General features: G+C 38.1%; 1 protein-coding gene and 1 long non-coding RNA gene across 6 annotated transcripts in view; one reads left to right on the top strand and one right to left on the bottom strand.

Annotated features, from left to right (window-relative positions):
• Positions 1 to 25,660, bottom strand: part of UBTD2 (ubiquitin domain containing 2) — a 61,300-nt gene that overhangs the window by 11,414 nt on the left and 24,226 nt on the right. For 4 of the 5 annotated variants that reach the window (XM_081520711.1, XM_081520709.1, XM_081520712.1 and 1 more), the window contains exon 2: positions 4,234 to 4,470. In XM_081520711.1, coding sequence (XP_081376837.1) covers positions 4,234 to 4,408 — 175 coding nt within the window. In that variant the 5' untranslated portion in view covers positions 4,409 to 4,470. Of the gene's footprint in view, positions 1 to 4,233; positions 4,471 to 7,929; positions 8,023 to 25,660 lie in introns of all 5 variants that reach the window. The other variant, XM_081520710.1, reaches the window with a different exon arrangement.
• LOC145517680 (uncharacterized) lies at positions 9,870 to 14,938 on the top strand. Its single transcript, XR_014062262.1, has 2 exons — positions 9,870 to 12,445; positions 14,329 to 14,938. It is a non-coding gene; the product is annotated as an uncharacterized LOC145517680 (long non-coding RNA).

Below are 25,660 nucleotides of genomic sequence, written 5' to 3'. Positions count from 1 at the left end.
AGAATCATCCAGGGAGCTTTTTCCACAACAGTACACTATTACATGTGTTCATACATCCTCTACCTGAGTCATAATTTCCACAGTGAAAATATACCTTCATATATAAAATCCCCAGGCAGTTTTAGGACACCAACTTTCCTCTTCACAATCGCTACTGCCTTTTGAGAAAAACAAACTAAAGACTTCTCACTGATAATAACAGAGGAAGATAATTTAAAAGCATAGACTTATTTTATGCTTGCACAAGGCAGGAATAGAATGAATATGACCTGCTGACTGGAATTAAGATAAAACACATGCAGTTATCAAGGGAACCACTGTAAGAAAAAGAAACGAAAGAGACAATATAGGAAAAGGGTTTTTTGTTGTTTCCTGGAAACACAAGAAAAAAGGCCATGGAAAAACACATAATTTTTATGCACACAACACTGACACTAAATACAACAAATCAAAAAGAGCACAATCCTTGCTTGTTTACAAACACGTTTACAAAGACATTTTCATACGGCTTTAAAACTTTCAAGGACTTTTTGTAATATTTATACTGGGAAGACAATATGAGTAAGGCTGAGATAACAAAAAGATTATGGGAAGAGAAGAGAGGATGAGATGAAAACGAAAAAGGAGGTAATTTAGAAAGGAGCGTATATCCTAGGATCTCTTCAGGTTGTCAGCCTATGATCAGTTCAGTAACTTCATGAGTAACACTGACAGCTGTAGACAAAGGGGGTAGGCATGCGGCAGGTGTGACATGACGCTCAACTAATAATGTCCTCACTGCTTGGTGTCTGACTAATATACCTATTACTGCTGTTGCTACTGAATCAACGTTAACCTCAAAATTCCATTCGGCATATGCCCAAGAGAAGGGTATCCTAAAAAGCCAAAGAAAGATGTCACCAGTAAATATTACATCCAGAAAATGATTGAAATCTATAATTTAAGATTTTGGTGCAAGGAATTTACTTGTTTTAATGTCAGAGTTCAAGAAATAGGATCATCAGCACTACTATTTATTAAGTGTTTCTGGGCCAGGGTAAGCAATTTACACGTGTTATCATCACATTTAGTCAATACAACCACCTTACAAGGCAGGTACTTACAATCCATAGTTTATAGATGAGAGAACTGAAGCTTACAGCAGTGATTTGCCCGAAGGCACATAGCTGTAAGTAATAGAGTACAGACAAGAAATAAGGCTAGGCCTCATACCAAAGCCTGAGCTAAACAAGAGCTAAAGCTGAGCTAAACAAGAGCTAAAGCCGATGCGACATTTTAAACTCAAAATATGAAGTGTTGACTACTTTAGGATTTTAGGGTTGAATACAACAAAACATGTCAAAGATAAAATTTCAATTACATAATTACATCTAAAAGATGGAAGGGATTTCACCAATACCACTGAGGTGAAGGTGAAGTCGCTCAGTCGTGTCTGACTCTTTGCGACCCCATGGACTGTAGCCTACCAGGCTCCTCCGTCCCTGGGATTTTCCAGGCAATAGTACTGGAGTGGGGTGCCATTTCTCTCTACAGGGGATCTTCCCGACCCGGGGACTGAACCCGGGTCTCCCACATTGTAGACAGACGCTTTACCATCTGAGCCACCAGGGAAGTTTTTAATACCACTGAGGAGGTCTAGGTAAAAACATGTAACCAAGTAGCTAAGCTATAAACTGATGGTGAGTTAGAGTACATGACAAAATATAATTTAAAAGTCCATTCAAGAAACATTATTGGTAAGTTTCAGATATGAACAAGGGAAATCAACCAAGGGTACCAATGATAATAATACACACGAAGTTATTATAGAACTTTCAAACAGAAAGCTTGAGAAAGTCTATTTGATTCTTTCATGCTAAAGCAGAAAATATTCCTTAACATAGAGGGGAAGAGTAGAAGCTCATCTAATATTCTCAAATTTCCAAGAATAATTCTCCTTAATCTGTCAGTTGCTGGGGCTGCCAGGATCATCACTCTTCAGTTCACGCAGATAAAAGCAGAAGTGAGAGACTTGAGTTTTCAGAGATTGAGCCCATATGTGTAGGCCCCATCTTAAATGAAACAGAGCTATGATGCCTCCATGAACTTGTAAACAAGGCCATTAATTTATTGAACAAAATCAGATTTTCCCATTGGTAACTATGATAAGTACAAAGTAAGGAAGTTAAAGTTCTAAGGTTCTGGGTCTTGAGCTTCTAAATTAAGACAATCACAGATAAATAACACCCCCAGCTCCACTTGTAGGCCTCAGAAATACAAATATATTCTGCTTTAAATAGAAGATAAAGGGCTTCCCTGATAGCTCAGTTGGTAAAGAATCCGCCTGCAATGCAGGAGACCATGGTTTGATTCCTGGGTTGGGAGGATCCCCTGGAGAAGGGATAGGCTATCCACTCCAGTATTCTTGGGCTTCCCTTGTGGCTCAGCTGGTAAAGAATCTGCCTGCAATGCAGGAGACCTGGGTTCAATCCCTGGGTTGGGAAGATCCCCTGGAGAAGTGAAAGGCTACCCACTCCAGTATTCTGGCCTGGAGAATTCCATGAACTATAGTCCATGGGGCCACAAAGAGTTGGACATGACTGAGCGACTTTCACTCACTCACTTACAAGCATTAAAAAGAGAAGGATGATAAAACTAATCATAAAGGAAAGCCCTTCCCTTTATATTGTATAAAGATAGTACCTGAAGACAAATTATAGAACTAAAAAAAGTAATGGAGCAAAATGATGTCTACTTCAGTCACGTAAGAGGTAAAGAATTCAGAGATTATCCATGAAAATAGCAACTAAAGAGTCATACTGAAATAGCATTCTATTATAAATTTATTCTATTATAAAAGTAGAAGGGATCATTTTTACACCTGTGTAGAAAAAGTGATCTATATATAGTGGGTGCCGATGTTACTAACCCAAGCCCATGCTAATAAGCTTTCATTAATAAAAGAATAAGATATTTTAAATATCTTATTTAATATATACATATATATTTAAAAAGTTTCTTAGACATACAATTAATTCAAAAAATTAATGGAGATTTGGATAACTGGGAAGGCTACTAAGTTGAACATCCTTTATTTGACAAAGAATCAAAGGCCATAAAGCAGATAACTAAACAGTGGAAAGCAGTGCTCCTTTCAAAATGTAGACAAATAAAGGAAGATACTGATTCATAGTTGTGTTTCTCTTCAGATCATATGATTCTTTTCCCTTTTACTAAAGATCCCCAGGGAGGTGAGGGAGGGGAGAAAAAACAGGAGGATACTGAAAAAGAAACAACCAATAAAAGTATAACAACAACAACAACAAAGAAATAGAAAACTACACAAAGGATTATATAGGAGCAAAAGAGACAACTTAGAAAAATATTAACTTGAAAAAGTGAAGAGAAAAATGTATAAATACAGTAAACAGAACAAGATTATAATGTAAAATTAACATCTAAATCTTAGTATAGCATGAAATTTGTTTCTAATCCAGGAGGATATGCATGTGCCCAGGATATACGTGTCCCTGGAAACATTCAAAGCTTATGGTGGTTCCTAAGCAAAGGAGAGAAGTTTCTAATAATGCTCAGGGATACAATCACAGAACTGTCCTTAAAAATATGTGAGACTCACTTCCAAGTTTAGGTTTGCTAATTATGCTGAAAACAGGCCTTGATGAAGAAGGATAATGACTAAAGGTGAGTTCACTGACTCCCTATGGCTTCTGAGATCTAATCTGAGATTACTTCTCTAGTGCAAGCAGGAAATCAGTGAAGTAGAAGCTTCAGAAGACTGGGGCAGGGGGAAACCCTGATGGAGAACTAGATTATATGGAAGTCAGAAAATACAGGTTTAGGGACTTCCCTGGTGGTTCAATGGCTAAGACTCCATGCTCCCAATGCAGGGGGCCCGGGTTCGATCCCTGGTCAGGGAACTAGATCCCACATGCCACAACTAAAAGATTCTGCATGCCACAGCTAAGTGCCGTTAAATAAATAAATAATAAATATATATAAAAAAGAAAATACAGGTTTATTGAGTGTTCTCTTTCTTGAGACCAAAACACACACACACAGAGTAAACCTATCTCCAGCTAAAAGAAGCAAAGAGGAACGCTCCTCTTTGCTACACTGAAGAAAAAAAAAGTTAGAATAATGCATAGTAGGAAAATGAACACTTCCTATTTGGTTTCTTGCCATTAGAAAGGAGTTGATGATGTTCTACTTGTTCTGGAAGATAACCAAACCTACCATGTGGTAACGTTATGTTTGCACCATCAATGATTGCTTGTGCCAGTTCATGATCATTGCTTTCAAAAGCATGTGCTGCAGCCTTCAAGGCATCCCAAATCTCTTTACGGCCTTCAAAAGCTGGTGCGGTATCCCAAAATTCATCTCTCTTGCTGCGTAGCTGTCCATCTGTCATGGGATAATCGCTTTTCCATTTAGGTTTCTCCTTTTTCAAAGGCTGGTTACGACCTAAAGCAACTGAAGAAAAATAAAAGGCTGACATCAAAACCAAAATTTATAAAAGATGTATTAATAGTTATCTGGTCATTCTTCTTTGATTCTTTCATCAAAATTATAGCTAGAAGCTAGTCTACTTGCTAATTCTTACATTCCAAAATTCTTCTAACTTATTTTATTTTAGATCTACAAGAACAAATGGAGACATTAGGTGGTTCTACTCAAATCTTCCAGGGCAAGTTAGTACCCCTTTTTCATTCAGTCTGTCTCCTCCAAAGGAGGATTTTTAAAATTACCTAGAGAAACAGTAATAAGTGTCCTATCAATCAGTAGCGGCAGGATTTGAAAAGAGTCAAAGGAGGGACTTCCTGGTGGTCCAGTGGCTAAGACTCCGTGCTCCCAATGCACAGGGCCTGGGTTCGACCCCTGGTCAGGGAACTAGATCCTGCATGCTGCAACTACGTTCACACGTCGCAACTAAAGATCCTGCATGTGGCAATTAAAAAGACTCCGTGTGTAGCGACTAAGACTTGGTGTAGCCAAAAAACATTTAGAAATTGAAATAAAAAATAAAAAGTTAAAGGATGCCATAAAAAAGAGGTGAGATTCTAGGAGAAACCAAATGACAGCAGTGGCCTGAATCTCAGTATCATATGAAGCCAGAGAGCAGGAACTGAGAAATCTCGAAGAGGGAAAAGACCGCTCTGTGGTATCCAAAGGAAGAACAGCCGAACCCTGAGATCCACAAGGAACCTGGTCCTAGGAAAGCTTCCTCTAGTAACCTGTTCTGGACTTGAGTCTGGGAACTGCGAACACCTTTCTCTGAAACTCAAGCACTGAAGCTAACTTAGAAAGGGATGAGGGAGAGAGGTGGTGCTTTACTTTCTGGAGGGACGAGGACTGAACCGGCAATCCTTGATACCGCGCCAAGGGAGAAACTCCCAACTACAAGGAGAAGAACTGCAACACTCCAGTTTCAGTTCAAGAGGAGAAGAAAAAAGAGGGTAAGAGTCTACTCCTTTTTTTGCTCTCAGTGGCAGCATGGCTCCTTAGAGAAAAGCAGTAGTGCTACCGTAATGCTAGAGCGAGTCTGAGGCAGCTTCTTTACACCCAGACACTCACCTGGCATATGATCACTGATCACAAACTGACATACAGAGACACTCTTATCTTACACAGTGCCATAGGTAAGAAGTTGTTAAACAGACGGAAGAACAGGTAAAAAGAAAACTGAGGCTCCATGGAGTACTGGCTAAGAGTGGGTTTGAAATAAATGACAGAGTGGGTAGGAAGCAGAGGGTGTATGTCAAAATTCAATGCTCTATATTTAATTACAGGAAGACTAATAATTTAAAAGAAATTACTCTCAAAATGATTCTAAAGAATCCCAGAAATTAACCACTCCCTCACTGGCCCAGGGCCAAATGAAATTTGGGTTATTCATAAAAGAAATAAAACGACTCTAGCCCCTAGGCAATCTCTACATCCTATACCAGGCTATATTCCCAGATGACAGAACCATTTCATGCTGCAAAATGTCCCTAGTTTGACACTTGGATTAAATCATGATCTCTCTTCACCCTAAATGGCCACTTTATCCCAAAGCAGCATATCAGGTCCCATCCTTCCCCATTCAGACTAGCACACCATGCAGTGCCAGCTGTTTTCCTTTAAAACACTCAGTGTTTTCGTTCTTGATTTTTTAACTGAAGGATAATTGCTTTGCAGAATTTTGTGGTCTCCTGTCATACACCAAACAGAATCAGCCACAGGTACACCCATGTCCCCTCCCTCCCCCTCCCACCCTGTCACAGAGGCCCTGTTGACTTCCCTGAGTCATACAGCAAATTCCCACTGGCTATCTATTTCACATATGCTATTGTAACTTTCTCTGTAAACTCTCCATACATCTCCCCTTCTCCCTTCTCCCCTCCCCCCATGTCTACAGGTCTGTTCTCTATGTCTGTTTCTCCTTTGCTGCCCTGAAAGTAAATCCATCAGTGCCATCTCTTTAGATTCCATATATATGAAAACACTCAGTATTTTGACCCATTGTATTATCTGGCCCTCTAATTTGTCTTAGTGAGATGCAAACCAGTTGAGTTCTGAAGGAGTGTGTACAGAAGAAGGAACACTGTCTATTAAGTGGCAGAGCTGAATACAGAACCCGTCTCCTTACTTAATGAACAAGTATTTTACTGAGTGTCCACTAAGGATAACATTATATATTTTATATCAGGTGTTCATATCAGGTTCAATTCAAATGTGAAAAACATAATCTATACTATTGACTTTTCCCTGTATCTTCTCAATAATACAGATAAATGCAGATTAAGCATTATTCCCCAAAAGGTGTTCAGAATATGTCAGACTATTACATTCCACCCCCAAATGATTCCACCAACAAGGTAAAATTGAAGATAACTTTTATTTTCTGCTACATTAACCTTTAGATGAGTCAGAAACAGTTTAGAGACAACACTATTGGTTTACTGAGCAGAGAGTGGAAGACAGGGCATCATAGATATCTAACTCAGTGCTCAAGTACTTAATTGAGTAAAATTTCATGTCTACTTGAGTAGTTCCAGAGAACTGTCTAATATCATATGTATTAAATGTACCAGAGGGAAAGTTGGTGTAACTCTATCACTGTGGGAGAATAGCAAGGCAAAGGTAAATACAAAAAACCTCCACAATCTCAGTACTTAAACGAAGGAAACGAGAAGGCCCTCAAAGAGAGGAACTCAACAGAAAAACTATCTTGTAATAAAGGTGGGAAATAGTTTGGAAAAAGAAAGTAAAATGCCTTCCTTACAAATATAGGGCTTTATTTTACCTCTCCCTATCTGTAGAAGACATACAAATAAAGTCAAATAAAAAGAACATCATGCTGTCAACAGTTTCAAAGTAATTACTTTAGGCAAAAGTAAATCAGAGAAAATAAGTTTACTTTTATTTCCATCTAGGTCTCTGCTTTTCCTATATCTCAAACATAAGTAATGAAGAATATCTGCCTATCAAATGTCCACTTATAACACAGAAATCGACCTAGCAACTAAGTAACTATGTTTGCACTAAGTCAACCATTTTCAATTATTAAGAAATGACATAAAATATATATATTCAATTAGATTACATTTTATACTCTGAACCTTTCAGATTTATCTTGTTTCCCACAACTTCAAACTCCTGATGCCAAGCGGCAGATGCTCAGTATCAGTTACAGTAATTGGAACTAAGTACTGCGCTCCAACAATACATTTAAAGACAGGAAACCACTTATTCCCCAAATCTTTGTTTCTAAACCTTTAAATTGTAGGCAATCAATGATACTAAGTTTATTTGATTCCATGGTTTAACATACAAGATACCAAAGATTAATAAAGAAACCTAATTTTTAGAAAATCTAGGTTATTTTAGGAAATATCCTTTTTTCCCTATCATTGCACATTTACTTTCGAAACTTCGCCAAAAACTCACCTTCTCAGCAGCCTCTTGATCACGTTCATCTACTCCTTATCTTTCCTTGCAACCTTTCAACATTTCTTCCCACGATGTGACAAATAAATAGATCTAACATGTAAAAAACCCAAGAAAGATTTGCTTCTCAGAGCTAAATAGCAATATAATCTTAAATATTTTTACCCCACAACTGAATGCATTTTGCAACTCATTTGGACACTTTATTGGCAAAAAAAAAATTGACAATCAGAGTGAAATATGTTTATAATTGTTTGCCTGCTTTTGGTTCCTCTCTGAAAACTGATTTAATATTGGGACTCTTCAAATACAGGAAGGAGAGGCCATAAAGCACAGGTACTGTAGGTATCAAGATATGACTCAAGAAACAATAGCTTTAACAGACTGTAAACTTAAAGAATCAGTTTTCCTAGCACAACAGCCTGAGGGAAAAAACTGAATATTTAAAAAGATCACCATCAAAGGGAAAAATGTTGTTTAAAAGAATTCTGAAGACTTTAAAGCAGCGTGGAATAGAACTAGGATAATGTACCTATTTTAGATTGATTAGAGTCTTAACATCATGAAAATGAAAGGGGAATTTTCCCCTCTCTTCAAGAATTAAGAATAGATCCTACAGAACCTTCTGTAACAGACTGTGCCAGCCTAGGAGGACAATTGTAAAATATTTTATTCTCATTTAAATTTAGAATACTCTATATATACACATACACACAAATATTCCCTAAAGCAACTAACTGCCAAAATAAAAATAGGGATATGAGGCTTAAAACGCCTAAAATAAGAGCATCAACATGCCAACAGTCAACATCATACCCATATCTGTTCTACTGTCTTGAGGATTTAGAGGCGGAAGAGATCTCAGATGGTATAAGCCAAGCTTAGTATTAATATTTGACAGAAACCGAACAAGGATAAATACACTGCTGAGGGTTAACAAGAGCTAAGACTAGAATCCAGATGACCAGATTCAAAGGCCAGAGCTCTCTTTTCATTACAGCATTTCACGTCTTACCAGAGCTGACAAGTATGCTTGCTTTCACAGAAGTACCAAATCAATTATGAAGGTTCACTCAAAATAAAGCATGTGTCAAGCTGTTTTTCTAGTAGCATGCATCCATCTTTTCCAAGCTTCACTATGACCAGTGCAATGGCTCTGGGAGGACAAAGGAGAAGCTAACCAAGAAACTCCAGCTCTCCAAAGGAGAATCCCATAGGGGAAGAGGCAGCACAGTTTTCTGGTCTGTCAGTTTCAATTCACAAAGTACTCAGTATCTATACAAGATCAGGCACTAAAGATCACATACATGCATACTTAAGTAAGTTAGATACACCATTTTCTATGCTGCAATTTTATAATAAATAAAAATGAGAACTTTGAGTATGTTTCCATCCTAAAGTTTATAAAAATTAAGCATCTGGAGCATAATTTTAAAGGCATATATGATAATTTCTAATGTTTGAGCTACCTTTATTGAGGGGGGAAAAATCAACATAATTTTTGATTTATCAATCAAAAAATAGAGAAGTCTATCAATCATATAGACTTCTCTGCACTATTTCTCAGAGTATAAGTCTACTTACAATAGCCTGAGCATACAAATAGGCAACAGGAAAGTCTAGTATAGTGAAAGTCGCTCAGTCATGTCCAACTCTTTGCAACCCACAGTCCATGGAATGCTCCAGGCCAGAATACTGGAGTGGGCAGCCTTTCCCTTCTCCAGGGAATCTTCCCAACCCAGGGATTGAACCCAGGTCTCCCACATTGCTGGCGGATTCTTTACCAGCTAAGTCACAAGGGAAGCCCACAGGAAAGCCTAATTGCAACATAATGTTTCAAGGACTTATTAAATGAATCATTAAAAATGTTGTAAAAGCATACAATTAAATCTCTCTCTCTCACACACACACACTTTTAAAAAAGGGTAACATTACACAAAGTTGGGGAAAGAATATGGTCACCTAACACCAGCACACTGTACCTTTTATGCAATACTGAAACTTTCAGATGGTTCATTCTACTTGAGGAGGGTGATGGCTTCATCCAGCATTACATTCTTCAGAATGCAGGGACCTTCTCTTCCCTCACTTTATGGACAGTTTGGGGGAGGGAAGCACATACAAGTCAAAGACGCCCACAATGTCCACTACTATTTAACACTGTATTGAAGTGCTAGCCAGCACAATCAGGCAAAACAAAACAGTTAAAAGCCTAAGGGCCAGAATGGAAGAAAACCATCTCTAATTGCAGATGATTTGATGGTATGATGGTATGACTGGAAAATACGAGAAAGTTGGTGCTAAAATGAAACAGAAATTAACACGGCAGCAGGACATAAAATGTAGGCCTTCTTACATATACAAAACGTTCAGCTAGGAGATGCAATGGATGAAAAGGTCCTGTTTATAATAGAAACATAAAAGATATAATACTTGGAATGCAACAGCTCAGGAAAACTTTTAAAACTCCTGAAAGATAAAAGTAGACTTGAAACAATGAAAACAATCTCTTGCACTTGGACATCAACATTATGAAGATATCAATTCTTCTAAAGTTAATATCCACATTTAATACAATTCCAGTGAAAATAATTTTTTAAAAACTTTTTCTGATACTAGATGAGTTGATTCTAAAATACATATGGAAAAACAAACAAGGAGTAACAGTTAAAAGAATCCTGAAAAATAAACATAAGTGAGCTAGTCCCATAAATATTAAAGCACACTGTTAAAGCATTACAATTAGAAGCACATAAAGCACATGACTATTTAGACCAATGGAACAGAATAAAGTTCAGAAAAACCATGTATGCAATGGATATTTAGTATATGATAAATATTTTATCTTAAAGCATTGGAGAAAAATAGGTATTTTAATAAATACTGTCAGAACTGGACAGCTATTTAGAAAAAGATAAAATTGGGTCAATAATTTAAATTGCACACCAAAATAAACTCCACAGGAATCTACATGTAAAAATTAATACAAGTACTAGAAGAAAATACAGATAAGTTTCTCTATAACCTAGGAATAGTGAACGCTTTTCAAAAGAAACAAAAAAAGATTGATAAATTTAATCTTATGTAAATTTTTGCATGGGGGCAGGAAGAGTCAATACACAAATGACAAGCCTAGAGAAAATATCTGCAACTTTCTATCACAAAAGGCTGATTTCCCTCATTGTGAAAACTCTTAATGAAGAAAAAAAGGGAAAACTCTGTAGCAGAAAAATGGGCAACAGATGTAATCTTATATTTGAAAGGAAAATAGGAAATGACATATGAAAAAATTTCTAACCTCAGCTATGCTGTGTGCTTAGCCGCTCAGTCGTGTCCGACTCTGCGATCCCATGGACTGTAGCCCACCAGGCTCCTCTGTCCATGGGATTCTCCAGGCAAGAATACTGGAGTGGGTTGCCATTCCGTTCTCCAGGGAATCTCCCCAATCCAGGGATTGAACCCAGGTCTCCTGAACTGTGGGCAGACTTTACCACCAGGGAAGCCCAAGAATACTGGAATGGGTAGCCTATCCCTTCTCCAGGGGATCTTCCTGACCAAGGAATCGAACCAGGGTCTCTTGCATTGCAGATTCTTTACTAGCTGAGCTACCAGGGAAGCCCCCCAAGCCTCAGATATAAGAGAAAGCAAAGTGAAAACTATGCTAGAATTATTTCTTTGGCTCTTAGAAAGGAAATAATCAGGAAATCTGACAACACATTATGCTACTGAGTTGTGCAGAAATAGATATGTTTCTACACATGCTAAGAGTGTAAGATCCCATAGGATTATCACCTAAAGGATTCCTAGATGGAGGGGGACTCTGACAACATCTAACAAAATCACTTATTCATTCATTCATTGAGCTAGCAACCCTGGTTTTAGGATTCTACTTTCAACATATACTTCCACAAATATGAAACATAAAAGGTTACTTCCTACAGGCTTATTTGTATTAGAAACAATCTAATAGATGTACTATGATACATCCACACAATGAAGTACAGTGCAACTGTACAGAATAAGGAAAAGCCCTATGAATGCAAATGGAGAGATCTCCAGAATATATAAGTAAAAGCAAGACACAGAACAGTACATATATACATTTTGTTTAGGGAATATATGTGTGTGTGTGTGTGTGTGTGTGTGTGTGTGTGTGTACAAAACAAACCAAAAAATCACACACACTGAAAGGATAAGCCAGAAACTAACAAAAATGGCTATGGAGCTATAGGGTAGAAGCAACAGAGATAAGAGCAAGACTCTATATAGATTTGACTTTTGAAAAATTGTAAGTATCTTACATTCACAAAACAAAAGCAACCCAAAAATAGAAGCAGCAAACCCAAACCCTGAACAGAGAAATCAATCTAACTGTATCACGTGTTTAAAGTACCATACAAAGAATACAGTGATTTCAAGCTAATTTTGAACATGATACCCTGACCATACATCTTTAGTTGGACAAATCCTAAGGAACAAAAGACACACCACAAAGACGTCTTAAACCTTTTGGGAGGTGTCATGCCATGCAGCTTGTGGGGTCTGAGTTTCCCGACCACTGGCTGAAATCAGGCCCATGTCAGAGAAAGCCCAGAGTCCCAGTCACTGGACCACCAGAGAATTCCCAAGACACCTTAAACTTTATTCTAGAGACTAAGACACTAAGAATTAGTGAGGATACCAACTACCCTAATTCTAAAACATATGACGTTTACTGTGGGATGAAGCAAGTAAGGAGCAATATCATTATCAATAGAAAGCAAGGTTTTTTATTAAAGAGAAAATAAAATAAAAAAGAAAAAGAAAAAACTTAGGTTAATTTTGAATTGGAAATCCCAATAAGAACTTATAATTTAACAATAAAAAGTATTTTATAGTTCTGTGGAATAAACAGGCTTATAAACAATGACAACCCAGTAGCAATGAGCTTACCTAGCTCCTAGATCTTAGTTTTAAACACCATTCCCCACTAAAAAGGCCCTAGGACTATTTAGAGAAATGGCTAGTTCCATGGCCAGAGCTGGGAAAATTTAAAGCAAAACTGGGACAGTTGGCTGTTAAGAAGGCAAGAAAGTACTCAAAAAACTAGTATATTAATGAGATCATGTCAAAGGCACAAAGGAGAGGGCCTGAAGGAGACAACATCTGCATCAGTTGTGGAGCATCAAGAATAATGACTGCAGGACTTCCCTGGTGGTCCAGAAGCTAAGATTGCACTCTCAATGCAGAGGGCCCAGGTTTGATCCCTGGTTAGGTAACTAGATCCTACATGCTGCAACCCAAGAGTTTCACATGCCACAACTAAAAAAGATGCCACAATGAAGACCACAATGCCACAATCAGACCTGGTGATTGCCACAATGAATGCCACATGAAGACCCGGTGCAGACAAAAAAAAGAAATAGTTTTCAAAATGACTGCAATAGACTTTAAAATACTAAATCAGGGACTTCCCTGGCAGTCTAGTGGTTAAGACCCATCCCCCTGCCCCCACTTCCACTGGAGGACATAGATTCAATCCCTAGTCGGGGAACTAAGATCTTGCATTTTTTTTGGCACAGCCCAAAAATAAAATAATTTTTTAAATATTGAATAAATAAAAATTCTAACACTAAAAGGGAAAAATAAGAGAAAAAAAGAGAAATACTAATACTAAAAGGGAAAAAGAAGAGGAGAAAGGCTCTTTCTTACTGAAGAATGCTGGTAATAGAGGAAGAAAAGAATGACATATTTAAAAGAATCATTCGTTACAATTCCTTACCTAATTCAGTTCAGTTCAGTTCAGTCGCTCAGTCGTGTCCGACTCTTTGCGACCCCATGAATCGCAGCACGCCAGGCCTCTCTGTCCATCACCAACTCCCGGAGTCTAACCAAACCCATGTCCATGGAGTCGGTGATGCCATCCAACCATCTCATCCTCTGCCGTCCCCTTCTCCTCCCGCCCCCAATCCTACCCAGCATTAGGGTCCCCTCCAATGAGTCAACCCTTCGCATGAGGTGGCCAAAGTATTGAAGTTTCAGCTTCAACATCAGACCTTCCAATGAACACCCAGGATTCAGGCAAGGATTATTACTAAATATACTAAAACATCATGGCAGGATATACAAGGTGTCAGAGGACCACCACCAATATTGTGAACTGCTAAGAAGAAACCTGCCTCTTGAGAAACCTGCATGCAGGTCAGGAAGCAACAGTTAGAACTGGACATGGAACAACAGACTGGTTCCAAATAGGGAAAGGAGTACGACAAGGCTGTATACTGTCACCCTGCTTATTTAACTTATATGCAGAGTACATCATGAGAAACGCTGGGCTGGAGGAAGCACAAGCTGGAATCAAGATTGCCGGGAGAAATATCAATAACCTCAGATATGCAGATGACACCACCCTTATGGCAGAAAGCGAAGAACTAAAGAGCCTCTTGGGACATGGAAGCAACCTAGATGTCCATCAGCAGACGAATGGATAAGGAAGCTGTGGTACGTATACACAATGGAATATTACTCAGCCATTAAAAAAAATACATTTGAATCGGTTCTACTGAGATGGATGAAACTGGAGCCCATTATACAGAGTGAAGTAAACCAGAAAGAAAAACAACAATACAGTATACTAATGCATATATATGGAATTTGAAAGATGGTAACGATAACCCTATATGCGAGACAGAATAAGAGACACAGATGCATGGAACAATTTTATGGACTCTGAGGGAGAAGGCGAGGGTGGGACGTTCTGGGAGAATAGCATTGAAACATGTATATTATCATATGTGAAACAGAACACCATTCCATGTTCGATGCATGAGACAAGGGCTCAGGGCCGGGGCAATGGGATGATCCAGAAGGATGGGATGGGGAGGGAGGTGGGTGGGGGGTCCAGGAGGGGGAACACATGTAAACCCATGGCTGATTCATGTCAATGTATGGCAAAAACTATTGCAATGTTGTGAAGTGATTGGCCCCCAACTAAAATAAATAAATTTATAAAAAAAAAAAAAAAAATAAAGAGCCTCTTGATGGAAGTGAAAGGGGAGAGTGAAAAAGTTGGCTTAAAGCTCAACATTCAGAAAACTAAGATCACGGCATCCGGTCCCATCACTTCATGGCAAATAGATGGGGAAACAGTGGAAACAGTGGCTGACTTTATTTTTCTGGGCTCCAAAATCACTGCAGATGGTGATTGCAGCCATGAAATTAAAAGACACTTACTCCTTGGAAGGAAGGTTATGACCAACCTAGACAGCATATTTAAAAGCAGAGACACTACTTTGCCAACAAAGGTCCATCTAGTCAAGGCTATGGTTTTTCCAGTGGTCATGTATGGATGTGAGAGTTGGACTAGAAAGAAAGCTGAGCGCCGAAGAATTGATGCTTTTGAACTGTGGTGTTGGAAAAGACTCAAGAGTCCCTTGGACTGCAAGGAGATCCAACCAGTCCATCCTAAAGGAGATCAGTCCTAGGTGTTCTTTGGAAGGATTGATGTTGAAGCTGAAACTCCAATACTTTGGCTACCTGATGCGAAGAGCTGACTCACTGGAAAAGATCCTGATGCTAGGAAAGATTGAGGGCAGGAGAAGGGGACGACAGAGGATGAGATGGTTGGATGGCATCAGCGACTCAATGGACATGGGTTTGGGTGGACTCAGGGAGTTGGTGATGGACAGGGAGGCCTGGCGTGCAGCGGTTCATGGGGTCACAAAGAGTCGGACACAACTGAGCGACTGAACTGAACTGAATTGAAGAAGAAATTAGACAGTAGATATCTGACACTCATTACCTTAATCAAGTGACCAAACTTAGTAGCTTCCCGAGGTGCTGCAATATGAAGTATACAAAGATGAAGGATTCTTATCCAAAATGTATAACTTGAATCTAATTAAACTTCTAAACCTAACTTCTCATTTATAGGAAATGTAAAGACTAAAGCAGTAAGTTAAAACATCTTCAGACAGTGCCAAACATTTCCTGGAGGGTAAAACTGTCCCCTGTTGAGAACCACTGGTCTACACCAAATGAGACAAAATATGAACTTTGGTTGGAACCCAGTATGGAAAAAAGCTATAAAAGACAATATGGGACAACTAGATAAATCTAAATAAGGCTAGATAATAGATGTCATTAAGAAATTACTTTCAAATTTTCTTAGGAATGATAATAATATTATAACAACACAGGAAAATAGTCTTATTCATAAAGTAGAGACATGATGAAGTTTTCAGGAAGTGTTAAGTGTTATGATGCCTACAACTTTCAATTGGTTCAGCTATTAAAATGGAGAGTGTGCATGTCTATACATATACACACATATACACACACATACAAAAGAGAAAAATGTGTATATAGCAAGAAGCACTAAATTTACATGGGGAGTATATGTGTATTCATTATACTATTTTTTCATGTTTGAATATATTCACAATAAAAATTCAGGGGAAAAAACACAAACCCTGAAAAACAGAAAGACATAAATACAACATTGCAGGCGTTTCAGTTCTCAACCTGATATCACACCTTTTGGATACTCCTCATTATGTTCACACAACTGCTGAAGTTCCCCGTATTTGATTTTAATAATAGATAGAGGAATTATATATTTAAGATACCAAGTATATAATTCAGAAGCTGAATTCTTGCTACTCAAAGCTGAATCCTTGCGCCTCAGTTTCAGAGTTCTATTAAGGTATGGCTTTTAGGCATATGCCTAGTCCTCTTACACACTTCCATGTTCAGATTCCAACGCCTATCCTTGAGCACTGAACCTGGCTGGAACCATCTACAAAACTCAAAAGCAACAGAAGTATTGAACAGTTATTTTCTTAAATTTTCATCTATGGGTTAGTGCTTATTTAGAACAAAGAGTTAATAACCAACCAATAATATTTAAAAGAACATTAAATAATAATGAGTCAATTTACCAGGAAAATACAGCAATAAATGTGTATGCACCTGACCACAGGACTTCAAAGGATATGAAGAAAAAGCTGGACTAAAGGAGACAAGACCATACTGCAGTCACACCTAAATACATTAACACTTTGCTATTAGTAACAGACAGACCAAGGAGCCAGAAAATCAGCAGTACAGGAGACCTGAACATTATCAACAAACGTGACTTAAATGACACTGTAGGATGGCCCACCTAACCAAGAGAGAACATACATTCTTGTCAAGCGCGTATACAGACCATTCACCAACACAGATGACACACACCTTAAAAGAGCAGAAGTCATACAAGTGTGTTCCCTAACTGCAATGAAATTAAATTAGAAATCAGCAACATGAAGATACCCGGAAAAATTCCCAAATAACTAGAAATTAAATAATACACATAAGTCATTAGTCAAAAGGAAATTAGAAAATAATTTCAACCGAGTGAAAATGAAAATATATCAAAACTTTACGATGCTGCTAAAACAAACTGCATGGATGAAAAATTAGAGCATTAACATGTTTCTATTAGAAAAGTCTCAAATCAGTGAAGCAGGCTTCCACCTTAAGACTAAAAGAACAAATTAAACTCAGTAACTTTAAGAAAGAAAAGAATAAAAAGCAGAAACCAAAGAAACTGAAAACAGAAAAATATAGAAAAATCGTAAAAGCAAAATCTGGTTCTTTAAAAATATTAAACTGATAAACCTCTTAGGCTGATCAAGAAAAAAAGAAGACAAATACAACCAATATCAGGAGTGAAAGAGGTCATGTCACTATAGACTCAGCAGACATTAAAGGGATAATAAAGGAATATCCATTCATGAAGAAAGGGCTAACTTGGTTAGCTCTCTATATATTGTCTATATAACAAAGATACTACATTTATTTGTCTTTAAAAACCCCTGACAAAGAAAATTTCAGGTTCAAATGGTTTCATTACTGAATTCTATCAATATACAAGGAAGGGGTGATACTAATTATTCAAAATAACTTTCAGAAAACAAAAGAGCTCAGGAGGATTTCCCTAGTGGTACAGTGGATGAGAATCTACTTGCCAATTCAGGGGACACAGGTTTGATCCCTGATCTGGGAAGATTTGACATGCCATGGAACAACTAAGCCCGTGTACCACAACTATGGAAGCCTGTGTGTCCTAGAGCCCGTACACCGCCACTACTGAGCCTGCACGCTGCAACTCCTGAAGCTCGGGAGCCTAGGGCCTGTGCTCAGCCACAGGAGAAGCTACTGCAATGAGAAACCCACACCCAGTAATGAAGATCCAGAGCAGCCAGAAATAAAATAAATAATTTATTTTAAAAACAGAAGGGAACACACTCTAATTTATGAGATCTAAACTGCACTGATAACAAAACCAGAAAAATATAAGAAAATTATCAACTATCAACAAAACCAAAAGTATCATAGACATAGAGATGACATAAAGACCTTATCAGTCATAACAGGGCTCAAAGAATTCATCATCTACATACCTGTACTAAAGGAAACATCAAAGAGTCTTTGGGCAGAAATAAAATGATAACAGATGGAAACCTGAATCTACATCAAGGAATAGAGAACACCAGAAATGGATAACTACATGGATAAAAATAAAAGACATTTAAAATTATTATTCATATCTCCTTATGAGTGATATCATCGGACAAGGCAGAGTAAGGACTTCCAAAAATCTTCTTCTCCATTAATGCAATGAGAACATTGGCAAAAACTCAAACTTAAGTACTCTGGAAATTAACCAAAGACTTGCAACAATCCAGGGAACATTTATTCTTTCTTATTTAAGGAAAACAGCTACTGTATGTGGTGTTTTAGCATGCATTATACCCATCCCCCTCTCCCCAGCTCAGGGGTAGCCTTGAAAACCAACAGATAGCAATTACAATGAAAGCCACCAGTTCAGCAGCCACAGGAGGGGTCAAAACAGGGTTGGTATGCATTAAAAGCCATGCCATGTGGGGCCACCCAAGATGGACGGGTCATGGTGGAGAGGTCTGACAGAATGTGGTCCACTGGAGAAGGGAATGGCAAACCACTTCAGTATTCTTGCCTTGAGAACCCCATTAACAGTATGAAAAGGCAAAAAGATAGGACACTGAAAGAGGAACTCCACAGGTCAGTAGGTGCCCAATATGCTACTGGATAACAGTGGAGAAATAACTCCAGAAAGAATGATGGGATGGAGCCAAAGCAAAAACAATACCCAGCTGTGGATGTCACTGGTGATTGAAGCAAAGTCCAATGCTGTAAAGAGCAATATTGCATAGGAACCTGGAATGTCAGGTCCATGAATCAAGGCAATTTGGAAGTGGTCAAACAGGAGACGGCAAGAGTGAACGTCGACATTCTAGGAATCAGCGAACTAAGATGGACTGGAATGGGGGAATTTAACTCAGATGACCATTATATCTACTACTGTGGGCAGGAATCCCTTAGAAGAAATGGAGTAGCCATCATGGTCAACAAAAGAGCCCGAAATGCAGTACTTGGATGCAATCTCAAAAACAACAGAATGATCTCTGTTCGTTTCCCAGGCAAACCATTCAATATCACGGTAATCCAAGTCCATGCCCAGACCAGTAACGCTGAAGAAGCTGAACTTGAACAGTTCTATGAAGACCTACAAGACCTTTTAGAACTAACACCCAAAAAAGATGTCCTTTTCATTATAGGGAACTGGAATGCAAAGGTAGGAAGTCAGGAAACACCTGGCGTAACAGGCAAATTTGGCCTTGGAGTACAGAATGAAGCAGAGCAAAGGCTAACAGAGTTTTGCCAAAAGAACGCACTGGTCATAGCAAACACCCTCTTCCAACAACACAAGAGAAGCCTCTACACATGGACATCACCAGATGGTCAACACCGAAATCAGATTGATTATATTCTTTGCAGCCAAAGATGGAAAAGCTCTATACAGTCAGCAAAAGCAAGACTGGAAGCGGACTGTGGCTCAGATCATGAACTCCTTATTGCTAAATTCAGACTTAAATTGAAGAAAGTAGGGAAAACCACTAGACCATTCAGGTATGACCTAAATCAAATCCCTTATGATTATACACTGGAAGTGACAAATAGATTTAAGGGACTAGATCTGATAGACAGAGTGCCTGATGAACTATGGACAGAGGTTCATGACATTGTACAGGAGACAGGGATCAAGACCATCCCCATGGAAAAGAAATGCAAGAAAGCAAAATGACTGTCTGAGGAGGCCTCACAAATAGCTGGGAAAAGAAGAGAAGCAAAAGGCAAAGGAGAAAAGGAAAGATATTCCTATCTGAATGCAGAGATCCAAAGAATAGCAAGGAGAGATAAGAAAGCCTTCCTCAGCAATCAATGCAAAGAAATAGAGGAAAACAACAGAATGGGAAAGACTAGCGATCTCTTCAAGAAAATTAGAGATACCAAGGGAACATTTCATGCAAAGATGGGCTCAATAAAGGACAGAAATGGTATGGACCTAACAGAAGCAGAAGATATTAAGAAGAGGTGGCAAGAATACACAGAAGAACTGTACAAAGAAGATCTTCACAACCCAGATAATCACGATGGTGTGATCCCTCACCTAGAGCCAGACATCCTGGAATGTGAAGTCAAGTGGGCCTTAGAAAGCATCACTATGAATAAACCTAGTGGAAGTGATGGAATTCTAGTTGAGCTATTTCAAATGCTGAAAGATGATGCTGTGAAAGTGCTGCACTCAATATGCCAGCAAATCTGGAAAATTCAGCAGTGGCCACAGGACTGGAAAAGGTCAGTTTTCATTCCAATCCCAAAGAAAGGCAAGGCTAAAGAATGCTTGAACTACTGCACAATTGCACTCATTTCACATGCTAGTAAAGTAATGCTCAAAATTCTCCAAGCCAGGCTTCAGCAATACGTGAACCGTGAACTTCCAGATGTTCAAGCTGGTTTTAGAAAAGGCAGAGGAACCAGAGATCAAATTGCCAACATCCACTGGATCATCGAAAAAGCAATAGAGTTCCAGAAAAACATCTATTTCTGCTTTATTGACTATGCCAAAGTCTTGGACTATGTGGATCACAATAAACTGTGGAAAATTCTGAAAGAGATGGGAATACCAGACCATCTGACCTGTCTCTTGAGAAACCTGTATGCAGGTCAGGAAGCAACAGTTAGAACTGGACATGGAACAACAGACTGGTTCCAAATAGGAAAAGGAGTACGTCAAGGCTGTATATTGTCACCCTGCTTATTTAACTCATATGCAGAGTACATCATGAGAAACGCTGTACTGGAAGAAACACCAAGCTGGAATCAAGATTTCTGGGAGAAATATCAGTAACCTCAGACATGCAGATGACACCACCCTTATGGCAGAAAGCGAAGAAGAACTAAAGAGCCTCTTGATGAAAGTGAAAGAGGAGAGTGAAAAAGTTGGGTAAAAGCTCAACATTCAGAAAACTAAGATCATGGCACCTCGTCCCATCACTTCATGGGAAATAGATGGGAAAACAGTGGAAACAGTGTCAGACTTCATTTTCTTGGGCTCCAAAATCACTGCAGATGGTGACTGCAGTCATGAAATTAAGAGACACTTACTCCTTGGAAGGAAAGTTATGACCAACCTAGACAGCATATTTAAAAGCAGAGACAGTACTTTGCCAACAAAGGTCTGTCTAGTCAAGGCTATGGTTTTTCCAGTGGTCATGTATGGATGTGAGAGTTGGATGGTGAAGAAAGCTGAGTGCCGCAGAATTGATGCTTTTGAACTGTGGTGTTGCAGAAGACTCGAGAGTCCCCTGGACTGCAAGGAGATCCAACCAGTCCATCCTAAAGGAGATCAGTCCTGGGTGTTCATTGGAAGGACTGATGTTGAAGCTGAAACTTCAATACTTTGGCCACCTCCCGCAAAGAGTTGACTCAGTGGAAAAGACCCTGATGCTGCGCAGGATTGGGGGCAGGAGAAGGGGACGACAGAGGATGAGATGGCTGGATGGCATCACCCACTCAATGGACATGGGTTTGGGTAGACTCCGGGAGTTGGTGATGGACAGGGAGGCCTGGCGTGCTGCGATTCATGGGGTCGGAAAGAGTCAGACACGACTGAGCAACTGAACTGAACTGAACTCATGCATTAAAAGCCCCATTTGTAGAGAACTGTCATTTTTTGGCCTGTCTGAAAGTTCTTGTCCTTATTTGACCTGACTTAAGAGATAACCCAGTATGAACAGCCTTTTCCTGGGAGCATTTGTCAAAAACAATCAGCAGCAATTGCTTAACAGTGAACTTGCATGGAGCAGTGAAGAATATGGAACAAGGAACTAATCAAAGCTGGGGAATGAGATGCCCAGAAAAACTGACATCTTACTGTGAATCTAAAAGACTACATATATGCATATAACTGTGTACATACAGGGCTGAGCACATATTCAGGAAGTATCTGAAAAGGTCCTCAGCTCTCACTCCTGACTGATATTGAGGCTTTGAGCACATGGGAAGCAGGAGTTAAGGAAACTGCCTGAGTTTTGAAAGTAAGCCCTAACATGAACACAGGGCCACTTAGCAAAGAACAAGAGACTTACTTATTCTAGACTATTAAGGAAATCTGTCCAATCATTAGCTCACCACTAAGCTCATTAAGCAGATTTCAGTGGCTATGCCTAACAAAGAATATAAACTTTACAGAATAAGTTCAGGGAAAGTCAGTAAACAAAAAGCAACAACAATAACAAACCCTAAGGGAGAAGGGAGACTCTGATTTCCAGGGTTGCCAAATACTAAATGTCCAAAATTTATTAGGCATGCAAACAAACAAGAAAGTATGGCCCACACACAACAGGAAACAAATAGAAACTCACTGAGGAAGCCTAGTCATTGGACTTACTAGGCAAAGATTTTAAATCAGATAGTTTAAATATGTTCAAAAACCTGTACGAAACTGCATGTAAAGAACTAAAGCAATAAGAATTATGTTCCAATAAAAAGAAATTATTTTTAAAATTATGGAATTGAAAAAACAATGAAAAATTCACTAGAAAGGCTCAATAGTATATCTGAACAGGCAGAAGGAAGAATCAGTGAACTTCAAGATAGGTCAACTGAGATGACCTAGTCTGAGGAACATGACAGAAAATGAACACAGCCTCAAGTGGGGTACCATCAGGATTACCAATATACACAAAATGAAGAGTCCTAGAAGAAGGGAGAGAAAGGAGTAGAAAGAACATTGAAAGAAATAATGGCTGAAAACTCATTTGATGAAAAACTAACCTACACATGCAAGAGGCTCACCAAACTCAGAGATCACCACCTCACACATCATAATCAAGCTGTCGAAAGTCAAAGATTAAGAATCTTGAAAGAACAAGAAGCAACTCAAGATATACAAGGCACCCTCAAAAAGTTTAACAGCTGATTTCCCATCAGAAGACATGGAGAACAGAAGGCAGTGGGACAATACAGACAAACTAATGAAAGGAAGAGTGTGTCAACCACGAATTCTATATCCAGGAAAGAGCATCCTTTGAAAATTAAAGAGAAAATAAAATATTCCCAAACAAAAACTGAAAGGACTTGTTGGCATCACACTAGCTTTGCAAAAAAATCTATAGGGAGTCTTCAAGTATTAAATAAAGGATACTAGACAATAACTTGAATATACATTAAGAAATAAAGACCATCCGTAACATTACACAAGTCCACGTAAAAGGCAGCATATGTATATTTTTTCCTTTGTAACTCTGCTTCCTATTTGATTTTAAAGACAAATGCATAAAAAGTAATTAAAAATTTGTGTTGATGAGCATACAATGCTTAAAGACGTGATTTGTATATTAAGAACAGTCCAAAGAAGGGAGGGCGGGAATGGAGCTGTAAGTAGCATTTTATATGCTACTGAAATTAGGTTAGTTTCAATTAGAACTGAAATATTTTAAATTAAGATATTAATTATAATCCCCAGAGCAACCATTAGGAAAATGACTCAAAAATATATAGTAAAAAAATGAAAAGAGAATTAAAATGATACACCAGAAAATATCTAAGACAAAAGAAGGCACTAATGGAAGGATGAAAGTAAAGAAGGAGTAAGATAAACAGCAAAATGGCAGGTATAAATCCTAAATTACTAGTAATTACATTAAATATAAAGTATTCCAATCAAAGTGCTAAAATTTGCAGAATGGACCAAAATACACAATCCAACTACACACTATCTACAAAAGAGACATTTTATATTAAAAAACCTATTTAAGGTGAAAGCAAAAGGATGAAAAAGATATACCAAGCAAGCTGTCATCAAAAGTGGAATGGCTATATTTATATCAGACAAAATAGACTTTAAGACAAAACTTTTTACTGGAGACAAAGGAAATTTATAATAAATGGTCAATTCACTGAGCAGACCTAACAATTACACACATATATGCACCTAACAACGGAGCCCTAGAGTATATGAAGGAAATACTGACAGAACTAAGGGGGAGATGGTTCCACAATAATAGAAACTTCAATAGTCTATTTTCAATAATGGATAGAATACCTAGACAGAATATCAATACAGAATCAGAGGACTTAAACAACAATATAAACCAATTAAACCTAATATACAGGTAGACAGTTAACCCTTGAACAACATGGGTTTGAACTGCTCAGGTCTACATACACACAGATGTTTTTCAATAGTACTATATGGTCTGAGATTGGCTGAATCCACAGATGTGGAGAAGTCACAGATGCAGAGGATCAACTATAAGTTATACACAGATTAACCACAATTTGTGCCGCCCTTGTACATATATATAGAACACTCCACCCAGACTAACAAGTTAGGCCACAAAACAAGTCTCAGTAAACTTTAGACGAAATCATACAACATATCTTCTCTGACCATATGGAATAGAGTAAGGAATTAATTAACAGAAAGAAAACTGGAACATCCACAAGTAAATGGAAATTAAACAACACACTCTTACACAACAAATGGACCAAGTAAGAAATCAAAAATAAAATGAGAAAATACATTAAGAAAAATGAAAATAAAAACGCAAATAAAAAACTCATGAGATACAGCAAAAGCAGTGCTCAGAGGAAAATTTGGAACTCTAAACATCTACATTAAGATACAAGACAGATCTTACTCAGTTACCCAAGTTTACACCTTAAGGAACTAAAAACAGAAAAGCAAAGTAAACCCAAAGCCAGCAGAAAGAAGGTATAAATAAAGATTAGAGTGGAGATAAAGGACAGCAAACAGATTTAACAAAACCAAATGCTAGTCCTTCTAAAAGATGAACAAAATCAACAAACATTTAGCTAGACTGTTTTGTTTTGTTCTTACAAAACAGAAGTTTCAAATAACTAAAATCAAAAAGAGCAAATATTACGACTGATCTTACATAAATAAAGACAGAATATTAGAGTACTATGAATTGTTGTACACTAACAAATTAAATAATCTAGGTGAAATGAACAAGTTCCTAGAAACACAAAATTATTAAAACTGGCTTAAGAAGAAACAGAAAATCTCAACAGACTTATAACAAGAGATTCAATCATTAAGTAAAATCTTTCCAACAAAGAAGCACCCAGGACCAGATGGCTTCACTGGGGCATTTTACCAAACATTTAAAGAAGAATTAACACCAATTCTCAAATGCTTCCGAAAAAATAGAACAGGAAGGAACACTTTCTAACTCATTCTATAAAGCCATCATTCCCTAACCAAAATGAGACCAATATAAAAACACTACAGACCAATATCCCTTAAGAAGATAAAAGCAAAAATGCTCAATATAATTCTTGCAAACTGAATCCAACA

Source organism: Giraffa tippelskirchi, chromosome 8 (genome assembly GCF_054371585.1).
Source record: "Giraffa tippelskirchi isolate mGirTip1 chromosome 8, T2T-mGirTip1v1.2.pri, whole genome shotgun sequence".
Taxonomy (NCBI): Eukaryota; Metazoa; Chordata; class Mammalia; order Artiodactyla; family Giraffidae; genus Giraffa; species Giraffa tippelskirchi.
The sequence above is the reverse complement of the archived record's forward strand: the minus strand, read 5'-3'. Positions and strand labels throughout refer to the sequence as shown.